This window comes from Betta splendens, chromosome 12, assembly GCF_900634795.4.
Source record: "Betta splendens chromosome 12, fBetSpl5.4, whole genome shotgun sequence".
Classification (NCBI taxonomy): Eukaryota; Metazoa; Chordata; class Actinopteri; order Anabantiformes; family Osphronemidae; genus Betta; species Betta splendens.
In genome coordinates, this window is record NC_040892.2 from 7,321,715 (window position 1) to 7,343,113 (window position 21,399).

The window sequence follows — 21,399 nt, forward strand, 5'->3', positions numbered from 1 at the left end:
AAATACATCAAAGCGGCGACGCACACGGGCGCACGCTTCGAGTCGAGCATGTCGAGGCTGTCGAGGTCCTGGGCCGTGGCGCGGTTCCACCCATCAACACCTACAGTACAGTACACGAAGGAGAATGGTGAGACTTACCCGCAGGCCTTTGGGTCCCCTGGTGCCGGCTGGCCCCGATGCTCCAGAGGGGCCCTAAGGAACACACGAAGAAGAAAAACGGGGGTGAACGAAGAAGGAAAAAGAGATATGAAACAATAGTTCAGTGACAGAGCACAGAGCTCCGTGCTTCTTGACCCTGAAGGAGCAGCCTGACCTCGGGAACACACTGTGGGCTTTGTTGTTAGATCTGTCACTCACACCCATTAAAGCCCCTGCTATGGTTTCCTATCCCACTGCACCCCAGAGCCCTATATTTATGTTTATTTTGGTGGCTTAGTGGCCCCCGTCCCTTCCACCAATAGCAAGGACACAGCGAGGGGAAGCGGAGGCCAGGGGCGCCTTCTAATTGGTTCTAGGTGTTGGGCTTTTGACTGACAGGGGGGTAAATGTGGGTTCAGCAGGAGGTCTGCGAGCTCTCGCAATGCTGCAGCGACGCATCACCATCATGAGCACAAGGTGGGCGCGCTGATCCGCTGCATGGAATAGTTTGGCATATTATTATATTATTTTATATTATTAGCACTATCCTATCAGACTTGCTCTTAGAGTTTAGGGTTGAAAACAATGAAGTCACGCAAATCGTACATTGAATGAGAGACTTACTGGTCTTCCTGTTGGCCCAGTAGGCCCGGTCTCGCCTGGTGTCCCTGGGTGACCCTATTGCATAGATACACACAGTAATGGAGTATTATTCACATCAGCAGTAAAGGCTTTGGTCTGCAAGCATTATGCAGCGCTTCCATGAGTTCCTGCAGCGCCAGCCCCGTGTGAGTAGCTATAGACGTCGGCTGGTCAGCTCGCCCCTGTTTGCATGATGCACTCCTTTCCAGAGGATCTGTTTCTGTTTTGCAGCCGAGAAAACGGGCCAACAGAGAACGTCCTCATAAGCGTGTGCATGTGTGTGTGGTTAGGTCCTAGGAGAAATCCAGCTAGCTGGACGTCAGCCAGCAAAAAAAACCCCTCTGTTTCAGCAAGAATGATGACTACATGAATTCTTATCCACTCCAGGCAGTTATATACATTAGATGGGCCCGTATCAGATAAAGACGCAACATGACAGACACACACTTGTTGTGTTTGACAGAGCAGCGAGAACAAGGCGACACGCAGATGAACGTCTGTTATTTGCTGTGATCCTGCATTCCTTCATTGGAAACACGCTGCTCACAGAGAAATCCTAGTTATCTCTTAGGTAACAAACGGCGTCTACTTTCGACCAACAATCACGCTCTGTGTTCGGGACTTTTTTCCACCTGCAGCTTTTTGCCAAGTGTCCGACCACTGCTCAGAAAACACAGCTGTAATTGATGCATGGCATCATGAGCCTCATTTTCCCATTGGCCCATGTTTTGGCCTGAACATGCAGCAATCCTGTACATCAGAATATTCCCTTGGGAATAACAGACACTGTTTAGTTTGAGACGACCATGTTTTATGGACAATTTTTAAATGACACGACCAGAAAGCTCATATTTAAGCTTTTTAACATTTTACCCTTAATCAAACTCAAATTGCTTCACTTCTTTCTTACTTACCGTAGATCCCTTTTCTCCAGGAGGCCCGGGAAGGCCCATCTCTCCTCTATCCCCCTAACAATAACAAACAAAGCATTTAGTCTTTAAAGCCTCCTTGTGAAGATTTGTAAAAACTCACAATAAATAGACCTGCACTTTACCTTCTCTCCTGCCAGTCCAGCCTCTCCCACTGGTCCGATGAAACCCACCAAGCCCTGAAACACAGAGACTCTATGTTGGATTTACTAGTTCTTTCATTCCTTGAAGTTGCAAAGGTAGGATTTCTTACTCTTTCTCCCATGGGCCCAACTTTTCCTGCGACACCAAGTTCCCCCTGCAAAGACACTTGAATTACTTTCATTTGTTTATTTCAAACCTTTCTGTAGTTTCTGTCAAATGTAAGTATTGTCTTCACGCACCGTGACTCCCTCTGGCCCAACCTTCCCAGGGAAACCTTTCCTTCCCATTCTACCCTGAAAAGAACAGAGCAGAGACCGATAAATAACGAATAACTTGCCTTTTAATGCATCATTAACATTCACAACCACATCGCAATGAAAATAAAGGATCTGCTTCCTGTGAGATGAAGGTTTGAAGAGAGGGCGGGTGCGCTGCTGACAGGACATGCTGCTGCTGTGGCCTGTGGTGCGGGAGCAGGTAATGCTGGCAGAACATTTTGTCAGGATGTGAATAGGTGCAAGGACTGTAATGTTGCTCTCCAAAAACGCCAAACCCTGGGTTTAATGACTGGGCCTAAGGGCAGCAGTAATTCTGGGTCACACTTGTCTAAGCCAAACTGCTAATACTCAACAATTCCAGAGTTGTACTCCAAAATGTTAGTGGGTTTCACAGGATCATATGAGCTAAGACTGAGCTTGACTCCAAAACAAAAAAAGAACAGTGGAGGATGATAAGCAACTGACAATATTCATGGTGTTAGGCAGTATAGGACGACATAAATGATACAATACAAACACGTGATGACAGGAATACTCAATAGGAAAAGGATTAAAGACACTGCTAAAGAAATAACATATATAGTATACGACTGTATGACTAAACAAACATCTTTTAGCATTTATAGAAGCTGTAAATCCTGCCACCTATAAACACTCCCTCTGGTGGTCAGTGTTTGGAATTGCATGCAGGCCTTCATCCAGAAATGAGCCAGAATCATATTAATTGATATTAATATATTATCTCCAATGGATCCACCTAATTTATGAACTAGTATAGCTTTTTGCCCCATTATTATGTATCATATTTCATACTGTCCTGCCCAAAGCTATAAATACAGATGAGTCTTATTATCATGAATAGTTCATTCTTCTCTGTTTTTTTGCATCTGCTCCATCAGCCAGTTAACACCAGGTGTTTATCCAAGCACTCACCTCGAGTCCTGTTGGGCCTGCTGGGCCAAGCGGGCCCTCATCTCCCTGGAAACAGATGATATTGATCTTAGTATACATTACATTCTGGGATTTTAAGTGACCCTCATTAAATAGTTATGTCCCACAAGAGTTTAATACATTTTTAGGTTCTTTAGGTTAATTTCATGTGGGCAGCGTCTGATGGACTTACCTCCAAGCCAGGCACCCCTCTTGGCCCTGGTAAACCTCTGACCCCTGGTTTTCCCTAGATGAGCAAAAGGCTCTAATCAGTTGATTAACTGAATACTGTGGATACAAACTGAGCTGTTTGCTAATTGATGGCTTGACAGACAATGACAGACAATTCCATGATAAAGAAAATTTACTCACCTTTGGTCCTTCAAGGCCGTTCTCCCCCGGTGGGCCCATGTCGCCAGGGAAACCCTGCATAAACAATTTTAAAAAATCAGTCAACACTGTCAAACATACAACATGCAAATGGAGGTGTACTGTAAATATGAACCTCAGGTCCTGGGGGTCCAGGTGCACCATCAGGGCCCTTCTCTCCAGTTTTACCCTGTCAAAACAATAATGGAAAATATCAGCATAAAGCGGATATTGTGAGACGTTAAGTTACAAAGGTGTCTGAAGTAAACCTGGGGCTAACCTGCGGTCCTGGTTTCCCACGGATACCCATTAACCCTGGAGCTCCTTGGATCCCCTGTCCAGTACAAAACAAAGCATAAACACTAAGACAGACACTCAGATTCACACACACACAAAAGCAGAACCCTGATTTCTTTTCTAGGGAGACAAACATTAGCCATGCATGACTATGTCATCTCTAGGGACCAATCTATTCTATGATCCCAGAAGTGTTCGATTTTGCTTCACACACACACACACACACACACACACACACACACACACACACACACACACACACACACACACACACACACACACACACACACACACACACACACACACACACACACACAACTGAAGATGGTTGACATGAGAATTTCCATAAGCCGGACAGCACACATCTGGCCAGTCATTTAGCAAAGACATGGTTTTGTAACATACTGTAGGCTGAATAGCTCTGTATACTGTAGGTGTGATGGAGGCAACATGTAGGCAAGAACTCGCAAGGGAAGGGAACATGTGATTAGAGGACGCACGGGCATTTCAAAATGTACGTACACGTTGATTTGATTTACCTTGTCGCCTTTGTACCCGATTTCTCCTTGGTCTCCAGGAATTCCAATTTCACCCTGATGGAGAGAGGAGGAAGACGAATGAGGCATAGAAAGAAAAGAGAGAAATGAAGCATTCGGGGGAACTGGTAGCTTTCACTTTGCTCAATTACACTCAGCTTCCTCAACAGACAATACTAATTATGGGTCTGTGAAACGTCAACAGTGAGACACACTGGATCTAGTTCACTGCATTGGCCAAGGTCTTCATCTGGTGTCAATCTGTCATATGCAGAGAACTCATGGCACATTCTCAGCAACATATTTGTTATTGCACTAAGTATTAATTATCTTATCACGAGTCTGAACAGTGTTCTTTAAAAAGTAGATCAACAAGCGCAGTGTTGATGGCTTTTTAAACCTGTCACACCAACTAATGTGGTCCAATTAGGTTTCCTTGAAATTATCTGCAAATCTGGAGCTGATTAATACTTTCATTCCCTCCATAATAATATTCTTGCACAAGGAATACTTCAAACACCTCATGCACACTGATTTTCTACAATCAACAGCTTTCCTACTTTTATTCCTAATGCCTCTTTACCAGTAAAATCCCCAAGAGCCACTCTATCAAGTGTAAATCAATGTGCTCACAACAATATGTGCATAGTATCTAATTACTTTGTAATCCTTGCATTGCGAGTAGTATTACAGCGTATTTCTGGATTGTAAGTACAATTGTAGCAGTCACCAGAACCAAGCGTTTACTTGGTTGGCCTAGTAAAAGCAACCAGAATAAACATTGCCATCACATGCTACTCAAACACAGGTCAATAACAGGAATATTCAGATCACCTTATCACCTTTCAGTCCTGGTTCTCCTGGATTTCCGGGCACCCCCTGGAGAAAGCACCAACAGATGAGTTATTAAAGGGAGCCATCACAAACCAAACTCCACCAACATTTACCCTACAAACACTTGTGGTGCTAATCTTTATCAGCATTAACCAACATATTACTAAACAAGACAATAAAAATACAAGACAGGAAAATGAACAATTTCCATCTGTCAATGCGTGAGTACCTTCAGTCCATTAGGTCCTGGAAGGCCCATCTCTCCCACAGGTCCTATATCACCCTGATCCCAGAACAAGGGATACATACAAATCATGATTCATATTCAGTAACATCACAAGTATGAAAGTGCGGATGAACATATGGCTCAGATTTCTGACTTTCACAGACACAGAGTACATTTCAGTTCATCTTGGCATTCATTGCTGTAAAAGCCAGAATACGCATCACTGTCTTGCTTCCAGACTATCTCGTCTGTTTTCACGTTGCACACAAGACAAACAATGCATTGTAATATATAACCACACTCGTTAGATGTGGGATAGATCTCACACTCTGGTGCCAATGTTGTGCTGCAGCACATGGACGCTCGAGGTAACATCTGGTAAAGCAGCACAGAGCTTCACGGTCAAGATCAGAAGGCTTGATTGCAAGATTGCAATCATGATGACAAGTAGGAACCCTCTTAAAAGAACCAATTATAAACGCTGATTAAAGACTTGATTGGATAATCTGCATTAAGAAAAGATAGACTAAACTGTGGCCGTGCTCTTGAAATCGTTTGTGAAGCACATCCTTAGCACAGACACACATTACAGGCTGCTAGTAGTTATCGTAATTCCTTTTCTGCAGATCTGCATTTTCTGCTCGCAAAGAACTACGGGGTGGCCTTGGCTCAGTGCATTAAAAATTTGCGTCTCTGAATACTCTATTATCTGCATGTGTGAACCGCAAATATTGTCTTAATGAGCTTGGACAATCACATTAAGCCAGACGAGCGGGGAGTAAAAGCTTTATTTTGGGATCTAACTGGAGTGTTTGGCTTTGAGCATCTGTGTGATGTCTCGAGAGCTGCAGAGCTGCAGGCAGCCACTAGAGAGAGACACACTAACTGTCCCTGGCCACGCATTTATATGTGCTTGTCCGAAATGCAGGAACGCATAAAGAAACAAAGCATAAACCAGGTTTGAGAACCTGACCAATGCATCAAACCACTGCATCAAAGCAGGAGGTGTGTGCATAGAAGCCAGGGCATTTTCAATGATACTTCAGTGGTCGACAGTAAATGAAAAAGGGACACTTGCTTGTTTGTTTTTATAAAGAAATGACAGTATATGCTGATGCTTCTGTTCTCTGTGTACTGTATATCAGGTGCTTGCCTCCATATTACACACTTTCCCTTCTTCATCGGAGCCCTGCATTTCCCAGAGAAGGGTGTTTGTATATTTATACATTTGAAGTAGCTGCGTTACGCCGTCGGGTCAGACGGATGCAGTGGACCCGAAGCTCAGAGCAGAGCTGTAATCAGGGAGTCCTTCAATTACAGGCCTGCTACCACCACCGGTGGCCTAGAATAGACCAGGAGGAAGAGCAGCGATGGCAAAGACGGGACACGACAAGAGAAACCAGGGAGACGTTATAATCAGACACAATTATGTGGCTGACGGCTCGGGCAGGCTTGGAGGGCAAGGTGCTGAGGGAGCGGGGGAGTGGCTGGAGATTGATCAAGCTGTGATCACTGTCTCAAGAGAGAATAACTTTCATTCATTTTAAATTCAGAAATCCCATTTACTTTTACTGCCTCTGATGAAATATGAGGTTTTAAGGATGGAGATGCACTGAAGAGACTAAAACATGCAAAGTACTACTCACAATAAGTCCAAGAACTCCGTTTGGACCAGGGGCTCCCATCGCACCCTAGTTGGAAAAGAAGGAGAAAGAGTGAGTGAGATGAGAGAAGGGGCAGGTTTTTGGGGTTATTGGCTCTTTTTAAAGCAAACATGCCCAGAAGAGTGGCTCAGTGTTCATCGCAGCTCTTGAGAGCGGGCTGTGTGCATGTGCATGTGTCTGAGGTGAGGGTGGAGGGGGCGTGAGCCAATCGTCTTCACCGTGGCTTTTTCAAATCTGCAGGTTCATTCATAAAAAAAAAAAAAAAAAAAGCAAAAGCGAGCTACACAGCAAAGACATTCATGACCCCCAGAGGCTGCGAACCAATAACCAGCTTTTACTTATCCCATCCCAACATCTGATGCAAATGCCTGCTCTCATGAAAAAGAAAAGCGACAGCTATAACAAAGCTTTTATTAGGAGACTAGTTCTGATGTGCAGGAGAAAACCACAGTAAAAGTCACTGCGGGGTGAGGAAAGGGATTTTTGGAACATGAATGTTTATTATGTATTTCTGAGTGTGTTAAAGATCAATGTCCTGATGTGTTCATGTTTTTATTTCAGAGTTTTCCAAGAAGTGGTAAATTTATAACAACAACAGTGACTATCTCACAATGCTGAGATCAAATATTCTAATGTTTTCCATATGGACAGGAACTTATGACAGCGTGCATTTGCTGAACTACCATTGGAGAACTCAACGCATAATCCAGAATTCTTGGATATCACCTCCTAATAATACAGTTTGTGTGTAGCTGCGAATGGGTGGCCAGTTTTTACTGGTAAATGGGAAAGGTGGGCGCCAGCTGACTGGTTCCACTCACCGTAGCGCTGCGAGATGTAAAACAAGCGCCAAGAAAAATGATCGGAAACAAACGCAGTGATGGGATGAAATTAAATGCAGCAGTGTAGCTTGTCTGGACCAAGGAGCTAATTTCACATAAAAAGGCGGCACGCTGCTGGACGGCCAGATGATTTACCCACCAGCGCTGCCAAAATGTCACAGGGGAGTTTATGGCTGAGACCACTTCACTCAGACTCTGTGTGCGAGTGGGCGGGCCGTGTGTTTGTGTGTGCGCACATGTGGACCGCTGTGGATTTAGGTGTGTGACGGTGACTGTGTGACATACTGGCTCTCCATCTGGCCCAGGTGGTCCTCTCTCCCCAAAGTCCCCCGGAAACCCCTGAGGACAGAGAGAAGCTTCATTGTTCAGATGCACAGACGCAACTTCAGTCACACTCTCAAATCCAATTACGTTTAATTCGCCTCTTGTTTTGTGAGTATAAATAAGCGTCGCCTCAGTCATTACGCCTGCATTAGCGGTTCTGACCACTAGAGGGCAGCAGAACAGGTTGAGAACGCAACTATGTCTCCAGATCATATTTTAAGATGTTGAAGTTGAATGAATTTGACACAAACATTCATATTTAGTTATTGTTTTTGGAGTATTTTCTTCTTATATGAATATAGGTATTGCAATAATAGTCAAATTCAATGCTGAATGTACAGTGACAGTGGGAAATTATAATAAATATATAATGAAACTACCTGCATAACAAGTAAAAGGCCTTTGAGTGAAAGAGGGTTTTGTCACGTTATGCTTCTTCAGTGGAAAACAACATATTTTCCTGAATTCACTTAAACAATCTCGACCGCTGCTACTGTGAGTGCACCTTGTGTAACAGTTCTTATCTCAAATACACACAAATAATAAACTATAATATCGCCACAATGCGCCTCAGATCAATCAGCTGTGGGGTGCGTGCAGCCAGCTGCTGAACCTAGACCGAGAACAGTGAACAAGAGGGGCCATCAGCCAAGTAATTATTCTGTCCATTTAGCAGTAAGTGGAAGGCTAATCTGAGCTGCGCTAACAGTTGATAGCGTTGAAAAGACTAACCACATCTGCAGAAAGCACTCTTTACCCAGCCATAATGGCTGGGTTCTGCTATTCTGGCCTCCAGACATTGTTTCACAAGGAAAACGACTGTGAATACCTCCAGAAAATGTCAGTTATTTTGGTGAGCGGAGACGTTATACGATAAGATCAGCATGTGCCGTGTAGGAATAGAATTTCATAACCGAGTAAAGATAATTTTGACATTTTGCCTTCGTGTTAAAACAATAACGAAGCCACGTGCTGGACGGCTCATAAGAAGTCTGCTTGTACATAATGTCAGACGACCTTGGATCTCACCTTTAGCATCAAATAAAAGACAAGTAGAAATAAAAACACTGGACGCTTTTCAGAAAACCAGCAGTGCCCCTCGAAATGCGAGGTTTAATTGCAGAGCCGCTGGCAGCGCTCGTTGGAAACAGCGCGAGGTCCACTTACTCCCTCGTCAGTCTTTAGTGAATGTCAGCCCGCGTGTGTGTTTCCTCGACAGAGTACAAGCGCTGTGGTTATGGCTGTTAAAATGTCTGGCACGGGTTCAGGTGTTTCTTCTGCTCGCTCGCCTCCGTCGGGGGGGAGAGGGACAACCTCTCAGGGATCATCGTGTTTTAGTTTTCCCCCTTTTTCCACGCAGAAGCACCAAATCAGATGACACAGATTATATGGTGATATGTGTGTTTTCCAGCCTACGGGTCGGCTGTAAAGGGCTGTAGGAGTCACACTGGTCCTCAGCTTATTTTGAAATTATTAAAATGACTAAATGCATTGTCATTATTTTCTTCTTTTCCCCGATCTTAAAATCCTAGATGTCTTATTAAACAACAGGCCTCGGAGCAGCTGCAGAATGACCTCAGCAGTAGGATCCGCAGTCACACACACACACACACACACACACACACACACACACACACACACACACACACACACACACACACACACACACACACACACACACACACACAACTCGAAAAAACACCCTGTCACAAGGACTTTGAACACAAGCTGACACACACAACGGGACACAAGCGATGGTTTCCTCCAAATAGCTTGGCTCCACGCTGAGGGGAACCAAGAACCCTTCGCTCCAACAAAAGCAGTCTCTTGTGGCATCCAAAAGCCTGACACGCGGCTGCTGGGACTCCACAGTCCTCAGGCTCCAGTTAACCCTTCCACCAGCCGCGGAAACACTGAGCTGACTCAAACCATGACGTAAATGCAAACCTCATAAATCTTCACATGTGTAGGTGTTATTGGACATTTGAAACATAAACGCTCTTGTATTCAAACAGGAGCAATTAGCATTCTGACACGTTGCAGCAGTTCCCTTATTGAAGAATGTGCAATTAGAAAGATGTAACATGCTGATTTGCATGTCTCATGATGTGACTCACCTCCCAGCCAGCACATTCAGCACCACTCATCACAGTTTTTTTCAGATTATGTCTGATATTATATTGCTACATACAGTATAATGTTAAGTATGTTGAGACAAAACTTTACCGGCCTACCCATCTTGCCCCTCTTCCCTGGTTCGCCGGGAATGCCCTGAAAAGCAAACCAGGACACAGAGATAGTGGCGACAGAACAGAAAAGGTAGCGGGAGCGGAGGGAGAGGATGAACAGAGGACAGGAAGGCAAGGGCGAGAAAGAGAGAGAGAGAGAGAGACAGAGACAGAGAGAGAGACAGACGTGTAGGTTAAAACCACATCGCAACCAAAACACAGCAGACTTGAGCCCAAGACACACAATTAAAAAAACATAGCTGAGCATGTACAGTAATTCCTCTCTGTGCTACTTCAACAGATGTGAGGAACAGCTGACTGCAGCCCGTCCAACGTTTATTCAGCCCATTAAGAAGGATTAGTTGATGTTCACCATGTTGTACGTATATATGCACATGTTAAATAGACCCGTTTCTTCTGGGGGAAGAGAGGCAGACGCCTCTGACTACAGCTTCACCTGTGCCCACGCAGGCTGTTATGAAGGACTAATCACTCCCCGTTTTAGAGGATGTGCAGAAAAAGGACGCCTTGATGAGTTCAGGCAGTTGAAAGGTTTTAGGAGGGGGGGGGGGCTTTTATTACATGAGTCATCAGCACTCCCACGCAGCATCTCAGACAGCGCAGGACCGTTCCCGGTATAATGACGACAAATGAAACAGCAGGAGAGGCACCGTTGCCCAGTCATTAGCTGAGCTTCACCGGTCGCTCTACCTTTTTCACGATTATAAAGACATATTTGATAAGGACTTACTCTCTCGCCATCAGGCCCAGGCAGACCAAAAAGCCCCGGGATGCCAATAAAACCCTGCAGGAGAGGAAAAGAGAGGAAGACGGGGGAGAGAGGAGAGGAACAGTGTGGGTTATGAGTATGCGAACGCTATGAAAGCAGCAAGATGACAATAAATCCCATCGGCTCTAGGGGCTGAGTTTCAGGGGCCGATGGTCCAGCGTCCATGAAGAACCAAGCCATGAGGCAAGTGTATATGCCCATGGACTGCATGGTGCTGGCTTCCACGATGTAGTCCAAGGGCACATACCCTCACGCCAGGGATCTCTGAAGAGAGCACGGACCGGACGTCACACTGGGCTGCCGGTGCAGGGTGGGCGGGAGACACGCACACGGGACAACCAGCAAACAAACACCACAACAGGTTAAACACTGACGGGCTGAGCAGGTTTGCGCGTACACAATATGGGCTTTGCTGCAAAAGAGGGAGCAGGATGTGTGGTAAGGTGACTCAGGGAGAGAGAGAGAGAGAAAGAGAGAGAGAGAGAGAGAGAGAGTGTGATAGAGCTAGAGTGCCTCCTTAAGACAGCAGGGCCTCATGGAGAGCTTAAACAGGAAATTCCAGCCAGTGGGGGCAGGGGAGACTGTGGAGCAGTCAAGGGAAGCTGATAAAGAACCTTTATTGGAACGCGACATAAAAATCGCTGTTTGTGTCTGTGTGTGACGCGTTGTTCGTGTGCCTAAAGGGCGTGTGTTTGTACGTGGAGGCTTATCTACAGCGTGCATCATGTGTGGGGATGCTTGTCTGCGGGAGGTGGACGCCGCTGCGCCTGCAATGCACGCGTGGCGCAGGTCCGACTGCAGTGGGCAGCCGTTAACAGACCTTTGCGTGTCGCACAGTGCGATAAAATCTAACTTAAGGTGAGGACGCTGAGTTGACTTACCCGAGTGCCTTTAGGCCCCTCTGGTCCTACAGGCCCTGGTAAACCCTAAAAACAGAGACCGGCACTATTTTTAGAAACTGCTATTTTTAGTAAGTGGAATAATGGCACAATTACACTTAAAGTCAAATATTACTATAATAACTTACATAATTTTGACTTCTACTCGGGTAAAAGTATTTTTATGATATATTGCAAAAATATTAGCATCATCCATATTTTTCCCTTCAGCTGGTCACCATGACCTTATTCCACTTGGCCCTTTACTGTGTCCCTGACTACAACTGTACCAGTCACAGCAGAGGATTTACTGCACCTGCCTGCCAGGATAACCTTTGGCACCTGGGCTTCCGACTGGGCCTTGCTCGCCCTGCAGCGAAGAGAGAGAGAGAGAGGGGGGAGGGGGCGAAAAGAGAGGTGAGATGGATTGGATGGTTAAAATCCCATTAACACATAAGAACGGGCAAGATATTCTGCAGTGGAAAGTTACAGAGAGGAGATGGACTACACTGAAACGGTCCATTTATGGAATAATGAGGCTCATAAGTGAAGACGGATGAATGACAAAGCCTTGGAGAAGTTCTGTGAGCACAACACTTTAATAAATGTGCTTCATTTAAAAAAAAAGGTTTAATTCCTTGTTGAATATTTCTCGTTTTCACGCATAACCTCCTTTGACACTGGCTGCGCAGCCATGCGCAGTGAGGATCATTATCGCACACGGAGTCCAGCTGAAAAGCAGCTGAGGTGACGTTTGGATCTTTCCCAGGAGGGAGGGGCTCTGAGTCCGGTCCGCGGTGTATTACAGTAACTTCATGCACACCAGCTGGGCTTTGCTCAACGACTCGAGGGCCTGCACTTCCAAACAGTTGTGCCTATTACTCAGTCACTAGCGCTCTGACTATCCAGACTCGGGGTCGGGGTGTGATGAACTCTGTGGGAAAGAGAGGGGCGTCCGAGGACGGACGGAGTGAAGGGACGCGAGAGAGTCGCTCGAAAACGAGGGAAGTCCCTGCTCTGGTGACATCACCCTGAGAATGGGCGACTTACATAAAACTGTGACAATGATGAGAATATTCCAGTGTGCCTGCCATGACTAAGGTCTTACTGTAATAGCAACAGAGGAGCGACAGCTGGCTGAAAATAACTCTGGATATGAGGCCGAATGCTCCACACTTAAAATAATCCTGCAGGGCTGGTCCAAGCAGCCGGAGTCATGCCTCCTCCCTCTTACTGTACAGCAGCAAATACAATAATTAACTGAAGCTCTGAACTCGGGAGAAATAAAAACACCTCTCCTCAAGCTGCAGTCCCAGTGAAAGTGTCACTGTTGGCCTACTTGGCTCGCTCCTGTCTCTATTTTCCTATTCCCCCTCTCTTTGGCATCACTTGTTGAGATCCTGGAGAGCATTGTTGTAGCTGGGAGCGCTGGCCAGACGTCTGTCCTCACCGGTTCTTCGTTTTACGCTAATCTAATCTGGCTGCCCCCGAAGGCATGCATGGTGTGTGCACACAAACAGACCGGGAGATAAGGCGGCGACTGAGCTTTCATAAAGAAAGAGGCGAGATGTGAGGATATGAGGGATTAGCCGACGACGAGGGAAGGGATGGTGGGCTGCACACGCATAAAGGCGACCGGACAGATGCCACGAAGGAGGTGTTTTTCATGCAATCGCACTATGATGCAAAATTTAATTAGGTTAATAAGTAAGTCTTGTACTTACGGGCTCCCCGGGGAGGCCAGGTGGACCGGGGAAACCTTTCTGACCCTGGAGGCACAAACACGATGCAGGACATTAATTAAAACACCACAAATGTACAAGAACGGGTGAGACTCCAAAAACAACAGAATTTCTCCCTCCAGTAGGTGTGAGAATAACATCTGGACTTCTGTGCGCTGTGTAATACGCATGTTAATGTTAACAGCATAGACAGACACGTTAAGTGCCATATGCAGGGAATCAATCTGCCTTCTGTCAGCGGTTCAGACTTTCCACTGGCCGTGTTCACGCAGAGCGGCCCATGCCAGCGCCATGACATGTTGAGGATATAAATGCCTTCCTGTTTGAGTCAGATAGCAGCTCGCTCGCTCGCTCGCCCGCTCGCTCGGCCTGCGCGGCAGACTGCAGCCGCCAGGACGGACTCGACGCAGAGCTGTTCTGCAGCTTTCTGCTGACGACGGCATCGCATGACCGCCGCGTGGGCTGCAGAGGAGCTTAATCAAAGCTGGGAAGACGTGCCATTCCGGAGGGCAGTTTGTTACGGCGACAGAGAACGGAAAGGGGGGGAAGGAAAAAACAAAGGAATGAGAGACTCCTGTTGTCCAGTTTTCCTCAACCGCAGCTCCAGACGACGAGCCAAGGCTGCCCGAGTTCCTGTAAACCATCGTCTGACTGCAGCATCCCTGCACAACCGCTCTCACCGGCTCACACCTTTATACAGTCCCAGCACCGGACTCCTGGTTTTTAAACCCACTCCTGAAATCTACAGGTTGTCTGCTGTGCAGGTCACAAGCAGCTGGAATGAAAGCACAACAGGGTTCCACACGGAGTCTGAGAGTGGGGATGTGCGTGACAGCAGCCAGAGTTTCTATTTATAAGCCGAAGCTTCATGATGGAGCCTCATGGGCTGCGTTGGTGAAGCTGTGTTCGCCTGAAAATACGCAACCGATGCTCCTGTGTCGCGTAAACACACGTGTGCACATAGATGCAAAGGCGGCACAAACATGTGTCGCGGCTCATGCTCCCGAGCCGTGAGGTCCACGCACACGCGCGTCCCGCAGACCCCAGGCATTAGCCACCTCCCAGCCCCGCTTGGGCCGTCTCAGATCCCTGTCGCGCTCATTAGGCGCTCGCTAACGAGAGCGGCCATTCCCACCGACCCGCCCGTGTTCACAATGAGCTCAACGTACATGTGCGTTGAATCAGATAAAGCCATGAGAACGCTTTTCATCGCTAATGGCTCCAGTAGCGCCCTGTCAGCATCCCCCCCGGCGCCTCGGGAGGAACGCTAAGCACATTTTGACAGAAATAAATAAAAGACATGTTGTGTCGGCCGATGGCATTCATGCCTCTGACTCGCACACTCGGCTTTGTGGGCGTCCAAATGAGCACAGGCCCCACGTCTGTTAACAACTGTACACCACAAATGATGAATATGTGTTTTCCGCTGTCTGCCTCCACTGGGCTGTGCCCCGGTATTAGAAAAATACCCCGCACCTCATCAATCTTCTCTTTCATCTTCCCTCCTCTGTCCTGCCACAGCTCTAGAGGCGACGGCACCACGCGTGCGCTGCGTGTTCGGCGGAACATAAACCGTGCGTGCGGATGTGTAGACGAAACAAACAACTGCGTGAAGCAAACTGGGCCAGTGGAAAAACATCCCTTGTGTCATCGCTGCCAGAACCCCGGTGATACACTGCTCGCTGATCGACTATTAGCATCACGGAAGACAGAAATTATTGTTGAACTTGCAAAAAAAAAAAAAAAGATTTAGATTCTCTCATAATTACTTGTAGACAGATGTAGTTCAATAAACTGTCTTGAACAAATGAAAGTAGTGGGATTAATAGTGGGATTAGTACAAATAATAATCTATCCTGAGCAGGGAAATAAACAGTAAATCATAGCGACAGCAACTGGATTCTAAGGTTATATATATATTAAATAACACAAAAAACATGCACAAATTTGTCCAAACGTTCAAACAAGTTTCAGATTTCTGTGCATCTGTTATGACAAACTGGACTAGACGTTACAAAACTACTAGAAAAACCTCATGACTCAGCTTTCAGGGAGTAAAGTTCTAGTGGAAAACGCGGAGGGACAGACAGAAGTGAGGAGGTCTAGCAGTGGAAACAGAGAAAAGCTGTAAGGTGAGACGCGCAGGTTTTAACGCTAACGCAGGTTTTTGTGCTTGAGGTTCGGTCTCATGGCGCGTCCTCTCCTCATGACCTCGCCGACCATGCTGGAAAACCATTCAGTCAGCCTCCTAGAACAAATGTTGTAGAGAGTGGAACATGTTTGGCTCGTCTGCCGGTGTAAAATCACACTCTCCTATCACATGTTCAAAGCGAGCACTGCTTTCTCCATTAACGATTTCAATGGAAAAGCAGCAGCCAAATTCCAGAATTCCCGGTCGCGGTGTCGGGCCGGGGGCTGATTTAGAGCCCGCGCGTATGAGACGGAGGACGGAGCCGCGGCCTCAGGGCCGAGCGGGCGAGGAGGAGGGAACCAAACAGGCCGAGGAGGAAAAAACAGCGCACGGGAGGCGCGACACTGGAGGGTATTTACACTGTGAATGCACAAGGCTTCAGTGTCTGGGAGGGAAGCCCTGCACCGGGACAGGAAGCGCTGGGGACGTCCCACCTGTCCAAACTCCAAACGCAACAGAACAAAGACTGGCCTTAGACGCGTGCGCTGCTGCGCCACACACCAGTCTGTGGTTCACTGGCCGATACCCGGAGCACGCGCTGATGAGCGTTGCCAAGGCAACGCATTCCCTGACACAAGTGTGTGTGACGTCATTCTGATGGGCAGTTCTGATGCACTGCTCGCCTCAGGTGGACGGCGAAGGTGTCAGTCAACTCTCGGCCTTTTTCCCTCTCACGTGTCTCTGTCTGATGCTTTGATAAGCTGTAAAATCAGCGCCAGGGCCCGTTTAGTTCGAAATCTGCGAATGCTTTTCCACCAGCTTTTGATTTTTCCATTCTGACTAAGTGTGTGTGTGTGTGTGTGTGTGTGTGTGTGTGTGTGTGTGTGTGTGTGTGTGTGTGTGTGTGTGTGTGTGTGTGTGTGTGTGAAAGATGGAGACAGAAACATACAAACGGACAGAGAAAGCGAAAAAAACCTAACGAAAGCCATATGTTAAGCTGGAGGCAGCCGCCTCACTTGGGTCCAAGAGTCACGGTGATGGAAAGACAGTGAATGCGTACAAAGACACTTTATATGCGTGCTGAAATGCAGACGACCCAGCTGCTATATTTAATCATGCTGATAATTCCTCTACTTTGCTTGAAACGCGTGGATCACTTCTACTCAACACACTTTCTACTGTGGTTCATACTGTGGCTGAATCTATCATGAACTCTCATCACGCACACACACTTCAATAGAACCAGGTCATGTTGTTTTAAAATAAACAAGATGCATAAAACTTCTAACTAATTTAGCGTATGGGTGCATTCAGTGCACGATCTGCATTCTCTCCAACCCCCCCCCCATCCCTCATGTGATCCGTCCGGCCAACATTGAGACCCCTCTGTGACGGATCCAACAAACGCAGATGGAAGAAATGTGGAGCACAGCGAGGAATGAGAGGGAGCGACAGAGGGAGAGAAAAGGGGGTGGATGAAGGGGCAAGAGAGGAGGAGCGAGAGATGACAGCATGAAAAGACCAGGGGTTATGAAATGGTGACAGTGACTCATCCAGGCTGTCTTTCCAGGGATTTCCCAAAACAGGCAGCTTCGCTGTTCACAATGGGTCCACACACACAACGTCGACTGCTTAATGGGAGGAACTGGGCCAGATACTATGCTCAGTCGTACCGCTCGTCCTGCTGGGCCAGTCTGTCCAACCGGACCAATGATCCCAAAGTCCCCCTGAAACGTGAAGGCAAAAAGTTTGGCGTCAACATGGCGACAAAACGCGTGAGAACAGAAAGTTGTAAGAAACGATTGTAGCATCTTAGAAAATGAGGGCTATAATACCTTGTCTCCTTTAGGTGCTGGACCAGGTGACATGCCAGGGTCTCCTTTTCTCCCCTGGCAGCAACAAAACACAAAGCACGACTTCGTATGAGTGAAGGCTGCATCACTGTACGTCTGACTAACAATCACATCTGCTAAGCGACTTCCAGCGCACACACTCCATTTAGGCCTGTCTCAGTAAATCACAAAACAACAGGACGGCTGTAGCTAAAAGCTGTTTATTTATATGAAGTCATGTACAGGAAGCAATGAATTATTGAATGTACTGTATGTATTCTGACCTCAGTGCTGCTCCATTCACACGCACGCACGCACGCACGAACGCCCCCGCACACACACACACACACACACACACACACACACACACACACACACACACACACACACACACACACACACACACACACACACACACACACACACACACAGCTTCATTGTCAGCAGGTAACAATAACGAGGCTGCAGCACTTCAAAGCCGTGCATTGGAAATTGCCCTGACTCCCACTCAATCACTGTTGGACCCCCGCTATTTACAATCTTGTTTCATTTATTAATGATGAAAGAATGAAGACTGTAGTTTGCCCCCAGACATCAAACCCTTTCAAAGCACCTGCCAGGTATAAATTCAGTGTTCGTTCATCTAAGCTGGGTTTTAATATTTCGCTTGTGTATAAAAGAAATAAATGTATGTGATTAGTTTTTATTTATTGAACTTATGTTTAGATATTGTATAAGTTGGGGAATATGTGCTCATGCAATTTCCACAGTAAAGCAGGGGAATTCACTCCCGGCAAAATATGATAGAAAATCCAATTACTAGCACCTACAGAGTTGGATAACTCTGGGGCGTAGTGGACTCCAGGAGGCCAGTGCATCGAGCCGAGGCCCAGTCTGGCTCACGTATGAGCTCGCGTACGGCCGTAAGGTGTCATTTTTACACCCTGGATTTTGTACAAATTAAACAAACGTGATCTAATATGCTCATTAGAGAGCTTTAGAGGTGCAGCTAGGTGTATTCTATTACTTTAAGGCTGACTATTTCCAGCTTGGATCCCAATCCGAGCTACTGCTTCACATCTTTGTTACAAATACTACAAACAGTTTTTCCCGGACGTTTTTAATGAGGCACTTTGAACACTGCTAGTGCTTCTGAGTGTTTACTCTGAGACGAGGCGAAGGAGGTGACGCTTGCTGTGTCCACACAATCAGATGAGCACCTCGGAGCATGTGTTATGGCCACGGGCACCAGCGTTCGCGCGTTAAAACGAGACAGATTTATTTGGGGGCTCTGACTCGCATGTCTCTCGCCGGGACTCTGATGAATCACTGTGACTCCCCTGCTGTTGAACAACACCTCCCGCCCCCTTTCCCCTCGGCTTGAAGTCAAGCACGGCGTCGCTTTCACTGTACACAACGTCAACGTATGAATGCATGCCTAGAATATTTAGGCAACACAGAGATGGTGATATCAAGCAGATGTGAATCGAGCATCGCAAGACTTTTAGATTTAAAAGGAGAATTCTTACAGCGGCCCCTGCAACACACATGTTAAAGTCATAGTGTCTCAAACTGCACGGCCAAGAACTTACACGGCCTTCGTCCTTTGGTCATAAAAATACATCATGACTTTAAGGACTCCTGCTGATACAGAACAATGGAAGGCATCCTTTACGGAGCCTACAGACGATCATAAACCTCGTATTAAGTCAGCGGCAGTGTCTGGGACCTATTTATGTTATGGCTTCATATGAAAACGTAAACATAGCTGCAGGGCTCTTGGTGAAAAAAAACAAGAGAACGGCTCATTTGTGCGAATTACCGTGCTTGATACTGTACGTACCTTGAGTCCGGGGGGACCAGGCCGGCCAGGATTTCCGTGGGGACCAGGGTCACCCTGTGGAAAAAAACAGAAATGCACAAACATCATTAAAAAGTGGCCCAATATTAATCAATCAGCTCCATAATAAATATTGGTGTAAGGCTGACATTGCTACTGAGAGTGAGAGCAGACATGGGGGAGGGGGCCACAGTCTGTCTGGAGAACTTCAGCCTTCCTGCTACTAACCGATTTACCTATACATCAAAAGAGTGTGTGTGTGTTTGTGTGTGTGTGTGTATGTGTGTGTGAGTTGGGTGGCGAGGCATTTGGGGTTGCTAATGGGGGTAGAGGCCTATGGAAAATGGGGCTCTTTGGAGCTGCTTCACCATATGGTCGTGGTTTCCCGCGCCCCCGTTGCCTTACACGCCCCCCCCCCCCCCCCCCACACACACACACTTAAAGCATCTTAACGAGTAATACAGATCATCCTGTGTCATAACAGTGTGAGTTCCTTTGCTGGTGTGCGTTTCTGTCTGCGCTGGCTATTGCCGAGAAAATTAACACATGTGGGTCTAAAGGAAAACAAAAGGACCTCTACAGTAGCAGCGCACAGGTAATGCGAACCGCCTCGGCCTCCCCAGCAGACCCAGGGGACGGGTTAGCAGAAAGTCTTTAGAAGCCAGACAATGAATCAACAGCAATATTTCTTTGCTTTAAACAGCAGACGTCAGGAAGGAGCGCAGGGGGTGTTGCTCTGTCTCCACCACCCATCTATCTGTCTGTCGACCTTCTCCTGCTCTGAGTGACTTTTTCCTGTGGATGTCTGACCCCGGCGCTGCCCTCCACGTGTTGTGGCACCCTCGGGCCCCTAACCCACCCTTCGGTATCGGGTCAAGGGTTGAGCAAGTCAGAGAGAGTGGAAAAGAGCCATAACTAGTTTAAGGGCTGGTTCAGTGAGTTTCACTGAGGTGAGTCAAAACAAATCAAGGAGCCATTATGGGAGTGATCTGATGCAGTATCAAAAGAACAACATCTGCGGACGTCCAGGCAGTTCACAGAGAAAAAAAAACAATCTGAGGTTTGGCACAAAAAACCAAAAAACCTCTTTGAGCTTTGAGTTCAAAAACAGACATGTTGGGTGCAGACATGACAACATCAGTGCCCTGTGCTGTAACTGCTCTTCCTGTTGAAGTGGAGCTTTGAAGACTGTCACGTCTGATTCACTGGAGATAGATTTTTTGCATGAATGAACAAGACATTAAGGAAGAATAAAGGGTGTTGCTAGCTTTTTATTTGAATAAGAAGATATTGCGGACTAATACAAAAAGCACAAATCCAAAAACCTGATCTGCTTCCAATCTACTTTCATTCCAAAGATTCTCAAGCTTAAAGCTCTCACCTCTTCTCCTTCCCCTTTCATTTTCGGTTCGCACGAGGCCAGAGTTCTCTCGAGAGACACTGTGTCCAGGCGGCGTTGGAGAAATCTGTTGCGCCCTAAATACGCTTAAACAAACTAGACACGTTTCAATTACACGCTTCAAAATTAGCCCTGCGGCGCACCGCGGGTTGGGCCGCGCGCTCGCAGGCACGGGCTGGCACCGGCCTCGGGCTCAGCGCTCCTCGCCTCCGTGTCGTGGCCCGCTCGCTCCAACAGGTGTCTAATTAGAGAAGGCCAGGGTGGGGTGCACAAGCTGAGGGCTATCAAATGAAAAACCGCTGACCTCTGAACAGCGAGGCAGGGCGTCACTGCGGCTCCTGTGGTAATAGCACTGGGAGCTCCGTGCACTTCATAATGAGGCTAAGTTTGGACCAAATAGTTCAGA

At 47.0% G+C, this 21,399-nt stretch overlaps 1 protein-coding gene across 1 annotated transcript in view; it reads right to left on the reverse strand.

Moving 5' to 3' along the window:
- The window catches only part of col27a1a (collagen, type XXVII, alpha 1a), a 47,836-nt gene that overhangs the window by 12,225 nt on the left and 14,212 nt on the right, over positions 1-21,399 (reverse strand). Inside the window, exons 5-28 of the mRNA XM_029169499.3 lie at positions 19,598-19,651; positions 17,758-17,811; positions 17,596-17,649; positions 13,774-13,818; positions 12,366-12,419; positions 12,053-12,097; positions 11,133-11,186; positions 10,380-10,424; positions 8,115-8,168; positions 6,970-7,014; positions 5,327-5,380; positions 5,098-5,142; positions 4,267-4,320; positions 3,711-3,764; positions 3,567-3,620; positions 3,434-3,487; positions 3,255-3,308; positions 3,065-3,109; positions 2,093-2,146; positions 1,963-2,007; positions 1,835-1,888; positions 1,695-1,748; positions 763-816; positions 139-192 (exon numbers count right to left, since the gene is read on the reverse strand). Coding sequence (XP_029025332.1) covers positions 139-192; positions 763-816; positions 1,695-1,748; positions 1,835-1,888; positions 1,963-2,007; positions 2,093-2,146; positions 3,065-3,109; positions 3,255-3,308; positions 3,434-3,487; positions 3,567-3,620; positions 3,711-3,764; positions 4,267-4,320; positions 5,098-5,142; positions 5,327-5,380; positions 6,970-7,014; positions 8,115-8,168; positions 10,380-10,424; positions 11,133-11,186; positions 12,053-12,097; positions 12,366-12,419; positions 13,774-13,818; positions 17,596-17,649; positions 17,758-17,811; positions 19,598-19,651 — 1,233 coding nt within the window. The remainder of the gene's footprint in view (positions 1-138; positions 193-762; positions 817-1,694; positions 1,749-1,834; positions 1,889-1,962; positions 2,008-2,092; positions 2,147-3,064; positions 3,110-3,254; positions 3,309-3,433; positions 3,488-3,566; positions 3,621-3,710; positions 3,765-4,266; positions 4,321-5,097; positions 5,143-5,326; positions 5,381-6,969; positions 7,015-8,114; positions 8,169-10,379; positions 10,425-11,132; positions 11,187-12,052; positions 12,098-12,365; positions 12,420-13,773; positions 13,819-17,595; positions 17,650-17,757; positions 17,812-19,597; positions 19,652-21,399) is intronic.